This window comes from Microcebus murinus, chromosome 7 (assembly GCF_040939455.1).
Source record: "Microcebus murinus isolate Inina chromosome 7, M.murinus_Inina_mat1.0, whole genome shotgun sequence".
NCBI lineage: Eukaryota > Metazoa > Chordata > Mammalia > Primates > Cheirogaleidae > Microcebus > Microcebus murinus.
The window spans coordinates 20,169,332-20,190,389 of NC_134110.1; the positions used below are offsets into that span (position 1 = coordinate 20,169,332).

The window sequence follows — 21,058 nt, forward strand, 5'->3', positions numbered from 1 at the left end:
TATAACCATAGGATAATAACCCAAATTAGATAATTAATATTGGTGCAATATTACTAAATAAAATGCAAATATTATTCAGATTTCACCAGCTATGACATGCATTTATTTTGTTGAGAGAATGTGTTGTTCTATGAAATTATAGTAAACAAAAAATATTGTGTAACCATCAATATAATCAGGGTACAAAACTATTCCATTCCCACAAAGAAATTCTTTCATATTACCCCTTTTCAGTCACACCTATCTACTAACCCTGCAACCACTTATCTATTATTCATTGCTATAATTTTGTCATTTCTAAAATTTTATAGAGTTGCTATTATATTGTACATAAACTTTTCAGATATTTTTTGCACTCAATTTAATGACCTTCAGATTGATCCACATTGCTACATGTAACAAAATTTAGTTCCTTTTAATCCAGCTATACTGTTTGGTTAAGTGTCTGCTTAATCTTTGACCATTTCTAATTGGATTGTTTGTTTTCTTAATGTTGAGTTTAGATAGTTATTTATATATTCTAAACACAGCTTCTTTTTTGGACTGTTGGTCTGAAAATATATTCTTCCAGTGTGTGGCTTGTCTTTTTATTCTCTTAACAGAGTCTTTCAGAGAATAATACATTTTAATCTTGATGAGGTCCAATTTATAAGTTCTTTCTTTTGTGGATCATGGTTTTGGTGTCCTAAGAACTCTTCAGCTAATACTAGCTCATGAATATTTCCCCACATGTTTTCTTTAAAAGTTTTAGAGTTTCACATCTTACATTTAGATCTATAATCCATTTGAAGATAATTTTTATATAAGATGTGAGCTTTATATTGAGCTTTTGGGGGTTGGTTGGTTGGTTGGTTAGTTTGTTTGTTTTTGTATTCCGATGTCTAATTGCTCCAATATCATTTGTTGAAAAGACTTCCATTGAATTGCTTTTGTACCTTTGTCAGAAATCAATTGGATATACTTGTGTGGGTCTATTTTTGAGTTCTCTATTCTACTCCAGTGAGCTATGTGTCTATCCTTCTGTTATTAGCTATTTCTAGTTCCTTTGCTTTTTAATATAAATTTTAGAATCAATTTGTTCATATCTAAGGTAGTTAACTTTTTACAGAGTCAACTGAGACAAAATAAATCATAATAAAGTAATATATAAATAATTATAAACATATGTGTTATTACTTTAATATAACATAAAATAGAGGCTTACAGACAGGCACAGTGGCTCACACTTGTAATCCTAGCGCTTTAGAAGGCCAAGGTGGGAGGATTGCTTGAGGTCAGGAGTTTAAGACCAGCCTGAGCAAGAGTGAGACCTCATATCTACAAAAATAATAGAAAAATTAGCCAGAAATGGTAGCATGTACCTATACCTACTTAGGAAGCTAATGCAAGCAGATCACTTAAGCCCAGGAGTTTGAGGTTGCAGTGAGCTATGGTGATGCTACTACTCTCTAATCAGTATGACAGAGTGAGACCCTCTCTCCAAAAAAAAAAAAAAAGGCTTACTTGAAATTATATATTATTGTGTATCATTTGTTTTTATGTTACATAAATATTTTTCAAAACAAAACAAAAACGGGGCTAGTTAACAGTGGTAATTAGTAATAATTAGTAGGACTCATAAGTGATATATATGAGACAATATAGTAATATTAATATTTTATAATTTTTTTTGGTACAGTGATTTATTTTAACTCTTTATCTCATATTTCAGTGTTATAAGTTTTGGTTATTCTTAAAACACATAATGATGTGAATTGTAGAAGGATAATGTAAATCCAAAAGGACTATAGACTATTCTAATATTTAATTAAAAATAATGACAATTATTTGTCTGATGATATAGTGTGTTATGATTTCTTATTATCTTTCCTTTTTCAATAACATTTCTCTGTAATATCTGGAGCTTTCATGATATCTTTCTTTTCTTTTATGTAGTGATAAAACTGAGTACAGTAAAACATATAATCCACTTTGACTTGCAGCTCTGTTCTTATCAAGCCCACATTGATTCTAACTGTAAGTCCGTTGTAAAAACGTCAAGCTAACTATGTTCTGAACAACAGCATCTGAACATGGAATACTTAGGATTTACTTACCAACAACAGCAGATTTTTAGAGTTGTAAAAAAATTAATTTCCAGATTTCAAAAAATATCCATCCACTTTGTACCTAGAGACTTGTTTTAGTAGACTAGCTGTTTCTCAGTGAGGTCATTTGCATCTATAAATTCATCATATAGGTTGTTGATATCTAAATTGTCCATGATTTACAAACACTCCTAAATGAATTGGCTGTCCTTATAAGTTAACCGTTTGTCTCACATAAAATGGTTTCAAGACATAGAGGTAATTTGAACTTTCAAAATCAAATTTGGCTTTGAAATAAGTGACAATTTTTTTAAAAAGAAGCTGAGAAAATCCTGTTTGACTCAGCTGGCCTTTTCTGATGACTTTTTTTGTTTTTCTTTGAATTCTGAAGCAGTTTTATTTTCCTAAAATTTGAGGGTTTTTTGTTTGTTGTTTTGTTTTTGTAGTATTAGTGTTTGTTTGCAACCAAAACATCGCATCAAGTAACTCAATACAGTCAGTTCATTCTTTTCTAGGCTCCATATGACCTCTTCAAAGATCATTAAGATTTTGGGGCAAAAGCATACATATTTCTGTTTTATTCTTATTCTCTCACCATCTTTATTCCCATTCTGAATGTGCTTTCAAATTAGAGAAGAACATTCCTCTCTCATACTTTGAAAACATAATTTTATGGCAAACCAACATTTTGATATAGTTTCTACAGCTGGGAAAACTGAGCCCTCTTGTAAGCACATGTTTAAGGATGATATCTCCTTCCATGTATATAAAGCCTGAATATCATCTGTGTTTCTGCATGTTTTCAGAAAACTCAAAAAGTGACCAAAAACTTTAATTATGAAAGCATCAAAATCACAAATAAGTATACCATGCCCTGTTTTAGCAGTGCTGTTTAAAAAGTATGCAAGACATTTAGAGGGTAATATCTTCTCATTTTCTTTGATAAGAAGTTCAAAGACTGAATGGAATTTACAAATTTACATTTGGACTATCTTCCAGACATGCATAGAAATGAGCAAGATCTTGTTAGGATTTGGATGAGATATCAATAATCTTTTGTTTTATATTTTCTGTGGTTTAATTAAAAGTTTCATAGAAACCCCTTAATTTCCCTCTCATGTCTAACCAAGAACATAAATTAAAGCTCCATTTTTCAAATCAAAATGCCTGTGAGGTGGGGTGCATTTTTTATTATCATTTGATGCATTGCTTGATATACTCTAGAAAATATGACTGATGGCAAAACCTGACAGAATCATCTGTGCACTGTAAAGGAACAATGCATCTATTATCAAAACTCCCATTTTCTTTGCCCAAAGGACATTTTAATTGCAACTTATAAGTGAGGGAATGTAACTTTACTCAAATTCAGAGAATAATCAAGAAAATAATATGATGGCACATGTTTGTTTTTGTGTATACCCAAGCTAATTCAGTGGCTTCTATGTTAAATTGAACATTGGTGTATTTTTAGAAGACTGAGAGAGAGAGAGAGAGAGAGAGAGAGAGAGAGAGAGAGAGAGAGAGAGAGAGGAGAGAGAAGTTTTCATCCATTTAGATGTCCATACTTACATCATTCCCAAATTGTGAGATTTAGTCACTGTACAGAGAGAAGATGATGTGTACAAATAAAGAGAAGACTGCCATGTACGAAAGGAAGAGATCCTATTCTCATTGCCCTCAGATGGAACCAATCCTGCTAACGCTTGGATCTAGGAACTCCAGCCTCCATAACTGTGAGGAAATAGATTTCTGTTGCTTAAAGCTCCCAGTCTGTGCTACTTTGTTATGGCAGCCCTAGCAAAGTAACATAGATTATATCACTTTCTCCACTATGCCCAATAACAAATTACTTTTCTGTGTATGGTGAAAAAGTCTCTGTTTTGTTTATTAACCTTTCAAATCTAGTTGTATTATGCCATTAAATGCCTTCATATGCCATTAAAATAACATAATAATTTAGTCTTCTTTGCCATGCTGGCCTAGGTATTGTAATTGTTCATATTTTCACTATATGAATTCATAGAAAACATGGTCATAACATTAATAAGGGGTTAAAAACTGAAATAACACTAAATTTATTCAAAGCAGAACAGTTAATCCACAAGTAATGTCAAAGATAGACAAATGCTTATGATTACAAAATGCTTCAATAGCATATTAAGGTCACATGAGTTGATGTGATGCAATAGATAATCCATTACTGTAAACTGCAAATAATGGTCACCCATATCAGTGGTTGGGGGAAAAAATGACAGTAACTATGAGAAACAGATAATACATGGTGCCTCCATTTGGCACTAAAATACATCTAGTCCCTGCTTTGGGGCTGCCATATGGGTTTTGTTGTTTTTTTTTCCCAATCTCCTTCACTCATAGCTAAAATGTAGACTTTTCACACTTCACAGAGGGGCTTCCTAGAAAGTGGGACTTTCAGTGCTAAAATCAAGACAATCCAAGGCAAACTAATGGGATTTTGATCAAAATTACATTAATCCTACAGATCAGTTTGATCCATTTATTATGCTGAGTCTTCTGGACTAGAAGTATGATATTTTTCTCCATTTATTTAGGTCATCTTTAACTTTTTTATCAATGTGGTATATAATTTTCAGCATACAGATCTTATGTATGTTTTGTTGGCTGTTTATAAGTACTGTTGAGCTATTGTAAATGGTAATGAGTTCTACATGTTAGCTTCCAATTTTTTCCAATTTTTATGCTAATATTAAATGTATATATAATTGATTTGTGGTGTTTATATTGTATCCTGTGACCTTGATAAACACATTTATGAATTCTGGAATTTTTAAAAATAGATTATTTGAAATTTTCTACATAGACAATCATGTCATCTGCAAATTAGGGCAGCTTTATTTCTTCATTTTCAATCTGTAAGCATTTTACTTCCTTTTCATGTGTTATTAAACTTGCTAGGACTTTCACTACCAAACTGAAAAGGAATGATAAGAGTGAACACCCTAGTCTACCCTTGTACCCAATCTTAGATGGAAGCATTCAGTCTTTCGCCATTCAACGTTAAACATTAAGCAATGTGAACTGTGATTTGTTTGCGTTTTTTTTTTAGATGTGCTTCACTAAGTTGGTGACTATAATCGTGTATATTTTCTTCTTAAAATTGTGGCTATGTGAATTGTGATGATTGATTTCTGAATATAGAAACAGGCTTGCATTTCTAAAATAAATAAAAAACTTGGTAGTGGTATATTAATACCTTTTACATATTGGTAAATTAAATTTTTGAATATATGCTGGGGTCTGTGAAGATACAATCTCCTGGGGAGATATCCACCTTCCCCATTCTCTGGGATACATCTGGGCCTGTCTTTCCCTCTCATTGTTTTCTTTCTCTGTCTTAAATTTTGACTTTTTGGCCATCCCTCTGATGAAATAGAGCCCTGTCAACTTCTTGTCACAAATGCAAATATGCATACATCAATCAGTCACTTTATCCTGTCTCATCCCTATGGTGGATGAATTCCCAACTCTATTTATGGTCAATAACTCTGCTTATGCTATGGATCTCACCTCATTCTCAGTGCTGGCATCTTTCCGTCAGCAATTCAAGTCATTTACACTGATATCCTGCTCAATTCTCAATTGACTGAAGTTTGCCTTCTGTTGACATCTATCTCATTGAAGTTGCTTTTCATAAAAGGAAAGTGACTCCTTTATTATTAATTTCACTGGACATTTGCCACTTATTTCATTACTTCACACCTCAACTAAATTTAACAATTGACCAATCTCTCCATCTCTTGGCAGCTCTAAAACCACATTTTCTAGAACTCATTTTATTCCTAATCTCTGTCTATAGTCTCTTGATATTATTTGACAGGTCTGTCTGTGCTTGTCTCTATATTTGTTCTCCTCTATGCTCTGTTCTGTATTGTTTTCCTCTATGATCTATCCTGTACCTCTTCCCTCTCATTCAGCAAGGTTTCTAAACTCATATGCCTTTAGGACAAAAAGTAACATAAATACCTGAGGATAGCTGGTGTTTAGTGTCTGAAGGTGACCAGAGCTGTGCATGTCATGCCTAAAGTGCTCAGGCAAACCACAGATTACCTTCTCAAAACCATGTTCTCTCCCTAAATAATATCATTCCCTCCTGTTCATGAGTTCATGAAAGTCTAATGTACAACTTCATTTCCTCTCCTGTGAATTTTTCCCCAATTAAATGGGCATCTCTGTTTGAATGTCCCACATTCATGTCAAATTTACATATCTAAAAATAAATGTATGGCACTACCACATAAATCTGTTCTTTCTTTGCTTTCAAACTCAATAAGTGTCAGACATTACTCAAGAAGTTGTGCATGCTGGAAACCTAGCCATAATCCTTGACTACTCCCTGTTCTTACTTCTAGACTTTCACCCATCATCCTTTTTTATTTTTTGTCAACTTAATATCCAAATATTTCTAATTTTTTTTCTATTAATCTCCAGCTTCATTACTCATTCCCTGGTTAAGGCCACCATTATCTCTCACCTGAGTTAATACTAAACATACAATATGCCTCTGAACCTAATCTCCTTTAATCCCCTCTCTAATCAACAATGATCCTACTAAATGCAAATGTCCTCCGCCCCAAATACTTATGATACCTCAACAGGATTTGACACCATTGGCCACTATCTCTGGCTCAAAATGTTAATACTTTGATTTCCATGATCCAACACTCTGCTGGCTCACTTTTCTTTCTCTAAACCACCTAATCATTTTAGTTACTTTGCCAGCTCTTCCTTCAATACTAGCCATGGGAATGTTTTGATTTCCCAAAGTATACTTCTCTGTACTCTTTGCACTTTCTTTTTTCCCCATTATTTATTTATTTGTTTGTTTGCTTGTTTCATTTTTTTTTATTTCAGAATATTATGGGGGTATGAACATTTTAGTTACATATATTGTCTTTGCATCACCCAAGCCAGAGCTACAAGCATGCATATCTCACAGACAGTGCATTCCACACCCATTAGTTATGAATTTACCCATCCCCTCCCCCAACCTCTCACCTGCCCGACACCTGATGAATATTACTTCCATATGTGCACATAAGTGTTGATAATTTAGTGCAAATTTGATGGTGAATACATGTGGTACTTGTTTTTCCATTCTTGTGATACTGCACTTTAAAAAATGGGCTCTAGCTTTATCCAGGATAACACAAGACGTTTTAGTTCATCATTGTTTTTTCATGGTTAAGTAGTAGTCCATCTTTACACTTTCTCTCTTGATAAATGCATTGCTTCAGTACAGGGCTATGATTCTCTCTCTTGAGCTAGATATCTTTATTAATTGTCTACCTCATATCTCTTTTAGGATATTTCATAAGGTACTCATACATAAACTGTTTCCAGTTTTCACCCAAAACCTGTACGTTCATCTCTCTTCCCCATTTCATTAAATCACTCACCATTCTCCCTATGCTCAATCCGTTACCTAACCACACTCCATTCCTCAACTAAGTCCAAAATATAACCCCCTCCATCTTCTCTACATCACCTTCATCTCTTTGTGGACTTGCACATTTGCCACCTTGACTCTCACCTTTCTTAACTCATTCTGAATATACTAAGTAGTGTAGTATAAATTAAAAACACAATGTCAATAAAATGAGTCCCAAACTCCTCAGTGATTGTCATTTACTTTTTCATTTTAGAGACAGATTGTCACTGTGCTGTTTCCCAGGTTAGAATGCAGTGGCATGATCATATCTCTCTGCAGCCTGGAAATCCTGGGCTTAAGAGATCCTCCTTCCTCAGCCTCCAGAGTAGTTAGGATTTCAGGCATGTAAAACAACGCCCAGCTATTTAAAAAGAAAAAAGTGTAGAGACGGGGTCTCACTATGTTGTCCAGTCTGGTCATGAACTTAAGCAATCTTCCCACCTTGGCCTCTATGGTCACTGGGATTACAGGCATGAGCCACCGCACATTTACTCTTTAAATGTCATTTGTCTGCCTACCATTGCCCTGACGTCCCCCTTTCTGTCCTAGTTCTGGGCCCTTCTCCCTTCCCCTGTTCTGAAAAGCTCACCAGTATTAGCATGATTTATTTAGCAAATAACAAAACTGACTTAAAAATAACAAGCCGAATTTTAAAAATAGTGTTGTGTGTGTGTGTGTGTGTGTGAGTGTATGTATATATTTTTTTTCTGAGATAACTGAAAACACCAAAGTGGTACGTCTATTCTCAGTGATTGCCACAGTATGAGGTATGAATGCAGTTCTGATCTCCACGATCTGATTGCCCAGAACTGCCTTAAGTTCCCATGCTTTACCTAAGCCCTGCAGTAAGGAGATGGAATCACACTGTCTGTCATAACCTAATCAGGGTCCACCCATGGTACTCACACAATGGGAGATAAGAAATACATTTTTGGAGATGTATACCCTTTAGGGATGATTTGAGCTGCACAGAACAAACAAACAAACAAAAAAACCCCACAAGACAATAGCTTAAAGAAATAGGGCTTTATTCTACATGCCATGAAATGCAGAAATAAATAGGTGACTATTGGTATTTTTTCAGTGGTTTGCAGATGTCAGGCTCAGCCTTCATGTGATTCTTTTGACTCTTTTTGCACTTGTCATATAAGAGGTGCAGTAGCTTCTGATATTCCTTATACATTACCAAAAAGAGAAAAAGGATGCAGCAAGCAAAAGAACCAATACACTTCTCCTTACATCTCTCACCTGAAACATAGCCGAAAGACCAAGAAATTACATATTTAACTCGTGCAGCTTTAACTATGGAGACAGATAAGAAAAGAGTACTAGGTGTTGCATGCTAGTCAGCCCATTTACAATGCTGTTTTTGGCAACCGTAAAATCCAGTTAATTAACTCTGGATCTTCACATGTGCTGCTTATTTTTTTTCCTGCCTAGAAACATTTTCCTTCTGATCTTTGCTGGCTGTCTTAATAATCCTTCAAATATCAGCTTAAATTTTACCTTTTCACAAAATTATTTCCTGGGCAAGTTAGTCATATAATTGAAGTTCAAAAAATCTCTATGAAATAAATATGTAAACAAATGAATTCATAAAGGCAACAGAGATCTGTAAGACTTTTAAAAATATCAAATTAGTGAGCTAATAAGGAGGCAGATGAAACTCTTCAGGTATGGCAAAATATGTAGAATAGTTAATGTCTGCAAATGTCTTTGTTTCAGTAGATGAAACAAAGAATAATGAGACAAATCGAAAGGTACAGAAGGAGGCTTTAGACCCCAACTAGAAAGTAGATAAAAACAAAACAAAAAAATAACACAGCTGATTATTCAAAAGAAGACTATCCTTTAGCAAGTAACCTTCTAAATCTGTTGGTCCTTCATATGATTAAAATTAGCCCTCTTGTCATATCTTTGAGGAAATTGATTCTATGTTCAGCATGATTTTTCCCGCTCTATCTGATATTGTACCCTCTAGCCAATTCTGATCTTTTTTCATTTCCTGTCTCCTTTTTATTCTATTTTGAGAAACTTGTTTTATAGTCTCCCATGCTTCTATGTGTGGTCACATAGCATTTTCCATGACACAAAGAAAACCTCCTCCTAACTTTTTACCCTTACCCACACCACTTTGACAGCATTAATTATTTCTCATCCCATGGATGCCAATTTATGCATCACTTCTATAGGAAAGTCTGAGCTGTGTGCACCTGTTTGTGCCTCTTTAGGCCCCATACCTCTCCTAGGATGGCACTCACCGCGCTGAAGTGCAATTCTTTTTATTCACCTGCTTCTTTCAATGTGGTGAATGCTCTCTGAGCACAGGACAATGTCTATTCTGTCCACTCTTGCATCCCTAATTCCTAGCCCTACATCTGCAACATATTAGGCACTCACTATGCATTCTGAATGACTGCTTAATATAGCATGTAATAATATATACACCATAGTGGGGTAAAATAATGGCAATTTCAATTTACTCTTGCTAGTACAAGATATTTACTTTTATTATGGCTTTGATATATATACAAAGTATATATAAAATATATACAAAATATCTTGATTTAATAAGCGAGGTGGATTTTTTTTTTTCATTTTCTCACTTGATATTTGTGTTTACTTTGGAGCACTTGCCTGTCTGTGTCTTTGGAGTATTTACGGAGTAAGAAGTTGTTTATTTTTACTATTTATTCTTTTAAAAAAAACTGCTAGATATTGGCTCATTTTGCTGCAGTGTTTGAAGAAATGACTCTTGAAAAATTTATTTTACTTCCACTATTTTATGCATTCTGTTTTTCTTTCACTAGTTTCATCTTATCTATATTTCCTCTCCTTTATATTAGTTGATTATTGTTGGCTGTGTTTGGTTTTGTTTTTATTTATCAAGGGGTAGGTCTTTTGTAATATTTTTGGTTTTTTTTTTTTTTTTTTTTTTTTTTTTTTTTTTTTTTTTTTTTTTTTGAGACAGAGTCTCGCTTTGTTTTCCAGGCTAGAGTGAGTGCCGTGGCGTCAGCCTAGCTCACAGCAACCTCAAACTCCTGGGCTCAAGCGATCCTCCTGCCTCAGCCTCCCGAGTAGCTGGGACTACAGGCATGCACCACCATGCCCGGCTAATTTTTTTATATATATATCAGTTGGCCAATTAATTTCTTTCTATTTATAGTAGAGACGGGGTCTCGCTCTTGCTCAGGCTGGTTTTGAACTCCTGACCTTGAGCAATCCACCCGCCTCGGCCTCCCAAGAGCTAGGATTACAGGCGTGAGCCACAGCGCCCGGCCTATTTTTGGTTTTTTAACTCATAAAACAAATGCTGATCAGGCACATCCATATGCCTGTCCCTAAGTAGAGCACCAAATGAGCACGTTAGAGATAGTTCTTACCCGTCAGTATCTACCAAATCAAGAAGAGAAAGACAAAATGCACTTATTTATAAACAGTCCATATATTTTAGGTGAGTTTAAAATATGGCTATGCTCTGAGAGCCAAGAGAGGCTTATTATCCTGGGAAATGGTGTTCATGAGTTGATTAGTTAAGACTCAGGTAGAGGAGAACATAGATACCTTTTCAAGCATATGGGATACTAAACTGTGTAAGACGTTCATTTAAAACATTTCATTTCTAGGCCAGGAGTGGTGGCTCACGCCTGTAATCCTAGAACTTTGGGAGGCTGAGGTGGGTGAATTGCTCAAGGTCAGGAGTTCGAAACCAGGCTGAGCAAGAGCAAGACCCCGTCTCTACTATAAATAGAAAGAAATTAATTGGCCAACTAATATATATAGAAAAAATTAGCTGGGCATGGTCGTGCATGCCTGTAGTCCCAGCTACTCGGGAGGCTGAGGCAGAAGGATTGCTTGAGCCCAGGAGTTTGAGGTTGCTGTGAGCTAGGCTGATGCCACAGCACTCGCTCTAGCCTGGGCAACAAAGCGAGACTCTGTCTCAATAAATAAATAAATAAAATAAAATAAACATTTCATTTCTATTTAATGATGATACTGCTTAAAGTTATCTATTTACTCTGAGGACAGCATACACTAGGTGTCATTATATTTTACATAAAACTTATAAAGGTCATTTTTGCCCTACTTTACTTTAATAAAATGAATTTAATTAAACTAAAATATGTGTGCAGGTGTTTGTAAAGAAATGAGGTTCCCGTTGGCAGGTAAAAGGTCACATATTATGAGGAATTAGGAAAACCTCTCCAGCCACAGCCATCTGGCCTTTATTTACCACACTGTAATTCTGGATTGAAGCACTGAGGATCTACTAACCCCTTCCTGAATAACCTATCCCAGTACCTTACAGGTGAACATTTTGGAAAATATTTGAAAAATTCCAGCCTTTCAATTTGGAACGAGCATGAAAATCTAAGAAAACTGTGGAGTGCTCCATCCCCATTCCCCAAGCTGCTGCCTCTTCAGGACCAGATATCATGAATTAAACTCATTCCACATCTGGGACGCCTCTTCTTCTAGGTCTGGCTGCATAGGAGCTGAGCAGCCCTGCTCCTGTGTCTTGCTGGGGTTGGTTCCTCCTTTCTTAAACTCCCATTCTCCTGCAAAGATTTGGTCCCCTATGGCATGCTGAGGTGCCTGCTTTGGAAAGGGTAGTTCTCCTTGCCCCTCGCGACAGACAGGACAAACAAAAGGAGTTAAGTGGGGGCGTGAGAGAACTGTCTGCTTGGCAATTTCTTGAGTGTAAGATGTGTATAGGGGTTAGGGTTACTGCAAGGAGTTAATCCAGCAATGCGGAAAGTTAAATATTAGAGCATTATAGAAAATTATCTGCACAATGTAGAACAACAGTCAGGGTCCTGCTTCAGAAATTCTGAAGGGACATTCTGGATCGCCCCATAAATTTAAAAGGAAATATGGTTGATTTGTTTTGATTCTGGAGAAATTGTTTGGATGGATTGGTGGAAAGTAAGATTTCTGAACAATTCTAACATTTCTTAACAGGTGGAACACTCACATTGGCTCTGGGTAAGAAGTGACATCAAAACCAGGTCACCCCTGTCTGGGTTATTGCAGAAATGTCCCTATTCTCCCTTCCCCATCCCCCTTGAAAGACTTCACAGGAATTGTACTCAACTGGGGATGGACTTCATCTCAGCATGCCACTTGGGCTTCGTGAGCATTTTCAGCACCTGCACCCACCTGTTAGTAATGCCACTAAAGTCTTGGAAAGTCCAGGTCTCAATCCAAATTATACTTTCTTCTCCCAAATATAAGTTCTAGTTTACTTCTTTTGGGAGCGATGTGACTCCTGTATAACCCTCATTATCTATCTTTCCCAGAAAATGTTCTGGCTTTGGCCAAATGCTGTTTTCTAATCTTCTGGAGTTTAAAGGATTTCTGGTCTTATTGAAGTCCCCTTCCACTCCCCCCCCTCCCCCTCGCAGGACTAAAAGCTTCATAGTAAGATTTTTCTCCAGTTTTTGCCCCTCACCCTACCCTCACCCCACTCCACCCTCTGAGAGATTACCTAGTAGCCCACTGTAACTTGAGGATTGCTGGGCCATAGGTGCCCCTTGGGCAACATCCCTACCCCAACCCCTCCTTCCCCTGCTAGGTGTCATGTGTGTTACCCCTGCACCTTTTGCCAGAGAAGACATCTCCAACCTTCAGGAAAGATTACGTTTCAAATCTTGGCTTCACCACTAAGAGGGACTATGACTTTGTTAATTAATCTCTCTAAAATTAAGTTTCTTAATTTGTACAACCACAAAAGTACTGCTTTCTCCAAAAGATTGTTAGAATTAGAAAAATAAAATCCCTAGCCTCTGTGTGTGTGTGGCACTTGGGGATGGGGAGCTAAAAGAACAGACTCTAACAAGAAATTTCTAAAAAAATAAACTAAAACCCAGGAAGCTGGGGGTAGGGGGGGTAGTTGTAGGCAGTGGAGACAAACGTGGGCTCTGGATTTCTTCTGAGTTCAAACCCTAGCTCTTTCTCTTATTAAGTTTATGATCTATCGAAAGTTCACTATTTACTTTATTCCCTTGTTTTCTCCATGATGCAGAAGTAGTAAGTGCCTGCCTGACAAGATTGTTGAGGATGAAATAAAAGGGAAGAATGGATGAAAAGTGCTTAGTCAATATATCACTCTTTCAGTGATAGTATTCAAGATACCTATTAATTCTGATAAAATGTCAAAAATGAAGGGAAGGAAATTACTCTAAATATTATTGTTATTTCCATGTGATATGATTATGAGCAATCTTATTTTTTGTTTTTATACTTTTCTAAGTTTGTTAGCTTTGGAAATGAATATGAGTTACATTTAAAAAAATAAAATTATAAACTTCACACATATACGAGTAATCATGAGTAGTGATTTCCCACCCTATTAGGTGAAATAATTATATTTGTACCTTTTGTAAAATGAAGAATCTTTAGTCTTGTTCCCAACCAAACCACTTTGTTAAAATGATAAAGTACACTTAACCAAAAATGATTGTATCACAAGAATCTTTAATGTTTACAATAAACTTTACTCATGGTGGGGTGTATGTATGTTTAGCAAAGTGTGCCAAATGCCCACATTGAGACCAGTTCAGTTCAAATCAGTTCACTCCACACAGATGTTTCCTGTGCCCAGCAAGGTCAGAAAAACAGGGGCCTTGACTTTTATCTTGGTTTAGGCCAGCTTTGCTGGTGAGTTCTTCCAAACTCTCCAGGAGCAGTCAATCCCCATACACATCAACCGTCCCATATAAAAGAATAAGATGGACATTTTCTCAATGTATTTCATCAGTTTAGCACGTCTCTGGTACAAAAAGCCAAGAAAGGTAGCACAAAAGCAAAAGCACCAACAGAGCTTACTTATAAACAAACATGCATAAATCCTAAACACTACTCAATAGTACTCAAATGAATACAGCATTGCATTAAAAGGTATAAAAGCACTGTACTGAAAACTTAAAAGTTACACGTGAATACTGCACTGTAAATCCTGAATACTCTAACGACCCACCCCCACCCTTCCACAGCCCTGGTGAGGGTCAGAAACCATTAATCTGCCTCCAGACCTTGCTAGTCCTCAGAGACACTGCTACGGGGGCAGTAGGCACCAGGATTAGCCTCCCGCAGAGCTCTGGCCTCCTCCAGAGCTTCTCTGTAACGGGAAGGCCAGGCCTGGGGGTCTTTCTTAAAGACCCTGGCCAGGAACTCCATGATTTGCATCTTGGTGATTTCACGGCTGGCTCTGGAGCCCCAGAAGAACTCGTACTCAGGAGGCTCAACGTAGGGGACGCGCTGGTACTTCAGGTAATTCTGCTGGACGAACTCCTCGGTGATGAGCTTTCTCACATCTCCGAAGGTGGAGTGCTTCTTCCAGGGCCGCAGCCCCAGGATGCGCAGCACGTTCCAAACGGCGCTCTCTCTGGCACCGCGGCCCTTCACGTAGATGAGGCTCAGGATCATGAGCAGGAGGCCTGTCATGGGCATGCGGTTGCTCAGCGCCACCCTGTCCAGCTCCTCGGGATCCAGCGCTTTGACCAGCGCAAACTCCAACGTGTGCAGGCTGGTCAGCCTCAGGTGCAGCCCAAACACTCGGGCGAGAATGAGGCTGGTGCGCCTGAGGATGCTTCGGCACCATTTCTTGTAGTTGCCGATGACATCCTTCACCATGTCTGGAAACCAGATGATCATCTTCTTCTGGTCTTTGACCAGCACGTACCACATGAGCTCGTGCGCCTTCTGCACCAGCTGGGCCGGGGCGGGCGGCACTGGGCAGAGCTGGGCCGCGCTCGGGGACTGGTGGGCGCGGCCCTGCTCCTCAGCCTGCTGCAGGGCCTTCGGGTCACCCTCCTCGCTTGGGGCCTGGGGCGGCGGCACGGCCTGAGGGGCGGCCGTCGGGCCTAGAGCAGGGCTCTGTGGCTCTGCGAGGTTCTCGGCCGGAGAGGCGGGCGGAGGGACCTCCACTGGAACCCCTGGGCTGTCATGCATCTCGGAGTTGGTGGCCTCACCTGCAAAGTTGAGGCCACTCAGATCCTTACTTTGCTCCGACATGTCTGCGCTGTCTGACACCCGTAGGGCCTCTCGGTCCCGGAGCTCTTCGAGCCTGCACTCCCTCCACGGACTCCTGGAGAGGAAGTGCGCGTTGCTGAGCGCGGCGCCTTCCGCAGCAGCGGGCGGGGCGGGGCAGCAGAGTAGACGGGACACTGCGCCTGCGCGTCCGCAGCCCTAGTCCTGGCAGCCGGGGCGGGCGGGGCCCTGCGGGGCGCCCGTCGGGGCGGGTCTGTAGACAGGCCTCCCTTGGGACAGCAAGAATGCCCCTCAGGTTTCCTGTTTGGGCTAAGGAAGTCATGGGCGGGAGAGGAGGGAGATGGATGGCCACTGGAGAAGGAGCAAGTTTGAGGGGAAGGGTGGTAACTTAGTTTCTGAGATGCTGAATTCAAGTTTCTTAGGAAATGTTAACTTGGGTATATCCAGAATTAAATAGAAGAGTCCCAGAGGAAGGACTAGGTGAGTGTGTCAACTTGAGTTTTATACCTATGAATGAGAGGGACGGTCGGATTGTCCAGGAAAATATGCGTACTGTAAAGAGAATGTCTGAGATTGGAACCCTGAGAAATACCAATAAAAACCGACTTGAATCCCTCCCTACCAAATGAGAGGGGATATAAGGAGAAATGTGGAATATAGTTTATGTTATTCCCTATCAATCCATGAGAAATCTGAACTTTTTTGGAGGTAACATTTATAACATCATTAGTGTTTTAATGCCCCCAGGTTTCAGTTTTCTACTTCCCTTGAGTCACTTTGATTCCATTTCAATTCTTCCATTAATATTCCACAATACAAAGATTGCCATATTTATCGGCATACACTTATATGATAGTCTTTTCCCCTATTTGCCCTGTTCCCTCATTCCCCTGATTACTGCTGCTACCTCCACTCTGTGTTCATGTGGAAACTTATCTTCTCATAGGATCCCCTCAGGCAGCAACTGGCTCCTCCTGTTGGGATTCACACCTAAATCATTCCTGATTTTTTTTTAACATAGGTCACATAGATCATATCTGGCAGCCTATCTCAGGTGACCAAAAGGTATGAAATACAACATACTGGTGCCCTTGTTTTCCAAGTATAGAAAACTGATCCACTATGAGCAAAGGCAAAGCTGGCACTCTTAGAGGCCATCCATGAAAATAAGGGGTCATTCTATTTTTTGTTTTTTGAGGCATCTCTGTGCTCTTCTCCATAATGGTTGCACTAATTTACATTCCTGCCAACAGTGTATAAGGGTTCTCCTTTCTCCACATCCTCACCAGCATTCATTATTTTCTATTTGTTTGATTAAAAAAAAAACATTTTAACTGGGATGATATGATATCTCATTGTAGTTTTGATTTACATTTCTCTGATGACTAATAATGTTGAACATTTTTCCATATATCTGTTCCAGGAATCCCATTGCTGGGTATATATCCAAAGTGGGGGGAGCAGATTTTAGTATATAAAAAAAAATCTGCACTCCCATGTTTATTGCAGCACTGTTCATAATAGCCAAGATATGGAATCAACCCAAATATCCATCAGTGGATGAATGGATAAAGAAATGTTGATACATATACAATGAAATATTATATGGCCACAAAAAAGAATGAAATCCTACCATTTGCAACAACATGGGTGGAAGTGGAGTGCATTATGTTACGTGAAATAAGCCAAGTACACAAAGACAGATCTTGTTGGTCTTGCTTACATATGGGAGCTAAATATTAAAACAATTGATCTCATGGAGCCAGAGAGTAGAATGACAGTTAACAGAGTCTGGGAAGAGTAGCAGGGAGAGGGGGATAAAATGGATATAATTAATGGGTGCAAAAATATAGTTAAATAGATAGAATGAACAACATTTGATAGCACAACAAAGTGACTATAATAAACAATGCATTGGATTATACTTTAAATAACTAAAAGAGTGGAATTGGATCGTTCCTTACACAAAGAAATGTTAAACGCATGAGGTTGTGGATACCCCAATTAATTAATTCACATTGTATGCATGTATCAAAACATCATATGTACCCTATAAAGATATACAACTACTATGTACCCATAATAATTAAAAATAATAAAATAATAAAAAGTTTAAAAGGGGTCTTTGTTGGAGCCTCTGGAACCATGGATCCTGAGTCTGAGCAGCATCCCTGCTCCAAGTTGATGTGGCCCTTCAGCTGTTCCTGGTAAATATGCGGTCTTGAATCTGATCATTGTCACTTGAAACCCAAAGCATATTTGAAATATTGTCTTGACATTTCTAGAGTCTCTACTTTATTTGTTTACACATCATTTCTCATTTCTCACTTTATTTTTCCTCAAGTAGGTTACTTTTGAAGAGTGTTCTGTGCTTTTCTTTCTCTTTTGGTTTGCACATACATGTCACCTTTAGCAGGATCATTTCCACACCAATACCTCCAACAGGACTCCTTAGCTGCCAACGTCACCAGGATAAATCCTAGATATCATTCAGATCTGTCTTAGCTGGAATTATTTTCTTTCCTCCTCCTCCCTCCCCCCTTCTCTTTTCCCCTCCTTTTCCTCCTTCTCCCTCCCTCTCCTCCTCTTCCTCCTCTCTGAACATCTGCTCCTTCTCCTCGTTCTTCCTTTACTTCTCATTCTATCCTTCTTTGATTTATGGAACTGTGACAATTTTATTCATTATTTTTGACAATTTCCCATGAACGGATTTATTGTCCCCATCCTTTTTTTTATCTTTTTATTTTAATTTTTTGAAACAGAGTTTCACTGTCTTACCTGGGCTAGAGTAAAGTGGCATCAACATAGCTCAGTGAGAACACTAACTCCTGGGCTCAAGTGATCCTCCTGCCTCAGCCTCCAGAGTAGCTGGGACTACAGTTATGCAAGGCCATGCCTGGCTAATTTTTTCTATTTTTTGTACAGATAGGGTCTCACTCTGGCTCAAGCTGGTCTTGAACTCCTGGCCTCAAGCAATCCTCCAGCCTTGGCCTCCCAAAGTGCTAGGATTATAGCCATCAGCCTTCACATCCAGTCCCCATGCTTTTTAAATATAACTCTCACTTCTTGCATTTTTATCTCTATCAATTTTCTTCTTTCATTGCTTGGATATTTATTATTTTCTAATTATTTAAAAGAAATATTTAGTTTGTTTAATGACTTTTTATTAATGAAAATGTTTGAACCTGTCATTTAAGTCTCAGCTCAGTTATGGGCTATGATTTTTGACATAGCGATGTCACTGGCATTACATACTCACATTTAACACATTTAGATTTAATGGATTCATGAAACGAAAGCACAAGCTTGAGACACAACAATAATAAAAATTGGCTTCTGATGATGTGGAGTACCAGAGCTCTTTCCAGAGAGCTTATTGTACTTCAGTTACTGTCCAGGATACACTGGATAATTAAGTTCCTACATGGGTCTTACTCTGGTGGAGTTTCCAGCACCATGTAGACTGTGCACACCACCTCTACTGAAGTGTAGATCATACTACACTTCTGACAGAAGAGTTGTTTAATACCGTACCCATTCCTGTAGATTAGGACCACACTGATAGATTACACTTGGAGGGCTTAAAGCCTGGGCATTGATGCTCAAGTTTGAAACTAATCACAGTGTAGACCTTGGTGCAGCTCACCCTTGCAGCCCAACTATAAACTGCTAAAGTGATGTCATCTTCTTCCTATGGAATGTTCTGCTTGAGCAGCTCAATTCCTACTAGGAAGAAAATTAATGGTAGGTGGACTTGTGTGGGGTGGTGGGACAAAATAAAGCTTGGGATAGCCTTTAAGTAAGAAAAACACCTGCACATTTGCCGTAGGAGGGGTCAGTAGCTGACTGCTACCTATGAGGTGCCTACCCATAAACCAGAGATGCAGACATTCAGAATGATAAGGAAAAGTTCTCATGACACTATGGGAAAGAAGAGGAAGCCAGAATTTATGAAGCATCCACAACTGCTTTAACTCAAGGGACAAAATTTGGGGCTGGAGTTCCAATAATGTCCTCAGAGTACTGGAGGTAAATTAGGCTTGCTGGGTATCTCCAGAGTGGGCCATAGTTGATATGGGTAATAAATTCTCTCAGGACCGGCAGCTTAGGAGTGAAAGTGTGGAGCTTACCAAAATAATTCCTGGTTACTCATTAAATCAAGATTCTGTAAATAGAAGTCCTGTGGATGTAGAAAGCAAATGGAGAAGTTATAACTTAAAATATTCTGGAGAAGTTTTGCTGGTGGGTTACTTAAAACTCTGTAATGTGGAACAGATTACACAGCTGTGGAATAGGCTGTTCTTGGCAGAATCAGGAAGAGGAGGAGAGGCCAGTCCAGGCATTGGTTTCCATAGCGAACAGAAGAAGGGGGGTCGCCCCAGAGCCTCCAGTGGACAGTACGCATGCTCACAGTGCAGGGCCCCAGAGGCCCTGGATGAAATGTGAATCCTTCTGGCTCTTTCCTGTCCACATAGGCAGCAACCTCCACCTTGGAGCCCCCAAACAGGCCCCAAATGCCTTTCAGGCCAAGGAACTGAAACTGAATTCAGTTTAATGTGTTCAGCAAATATTATTGAGCAACGTCTTCCATGTGCCTGAAAGATTTGCATTTTATAAAAGTAGCTCAGTCTAAGGGAGAAAATCATGGCATTGGAACTATTTGGCAGCCAGACACCTTTTTGTTAGAAAAGAATAAGAAGTGAGGAAAGGCAGTGCTGCTGCCCCTGCTGCCCTCAGTTGGGAGGGTGTCCGGGAGGGAACTCTCCCCTAGCTCCTCATCCTGTTCAGCCTCCCTAGGGAGACACTGCTCAGGCTTATCCTTCCGAGACCTACCACAGTTACTAAACTAGAGGACTTCTAGTCCTGCCCAGTCCTACAAAGCATTGACACCATTCAGGATGAGAGGGCCCAGGATATCTTTCAAAAGATCACCTAAGCCGGGCGCGGTGGCTCACGCCTGTAATCCTAGCACTCTGGGAGGCTGAGGCGGGCGGATTGCTCGAGGTCAGGAGTTCGAAACCAGCCTGAGCAAGAGCGAGTCCCCGTCTCTACTATAAATAGAAAGAAATTAATTGGCCAACTAATATATATATAAAATTAGCCGGGCATGGTGGTGCATGCCTGTAGTCCCAGCTACTCAGGAGGCTGAGGCAGAAGGATTGCTTGAGCCCAGGAGTTTGAGGTTGCTGTGAGCTAGGCTGACGCCACGGCACTCACTCTAGCCTGGGCAACAAAGCGAGACTCTGTCTCAAAAAAAAAAAAAAAAAAAAAAAAGATCACCTAGATACAGAGTTAAGGCTGGAGTTGGGGGCAGGTGAAGAAGCAGAGGCAGGAAGCCCAGGAGGGATCCCTTCACAGGAACCCGTGTGAGAAAGGGTGATGACTTACATTTCATATTCGTGTGCCAATTATTTATTAACACTATGTTTCAGGCATTGAGCCTGGGGATATAATAAGAGACAGGGTCTCTGTAATCTATGGTATGGGGAAGTGGCAGAGAAAAAGAGCC

General features: G+C 39.0%; 1 protein-coding gene across 1 annotated transcript; it reads right to left on the reverse strand.

Annotated features, from left to right (window-relative positions):
• Nucleotides 1-14,014: 14,014 nt before the first annotated feature.
• NDN (necdin, MAGE family member) lies at nt 14,015-15,684 on the reverse strand. Its single transcript, XM_012764629.2, has one exon. The coding sequence runs from the start codon at nt 15,571-15,573 to the stop codon at nt 14,596-14,598; it is 978 nt and encodes a 325-aa protein (XP_012620083.1). The 5' UTR covers nt 15,574-15,684; the 3' UTR covers nt 14,015-14,595.
• Nucleotides 15,685-21,058: the final 5,374 nt, after the last annotated feature.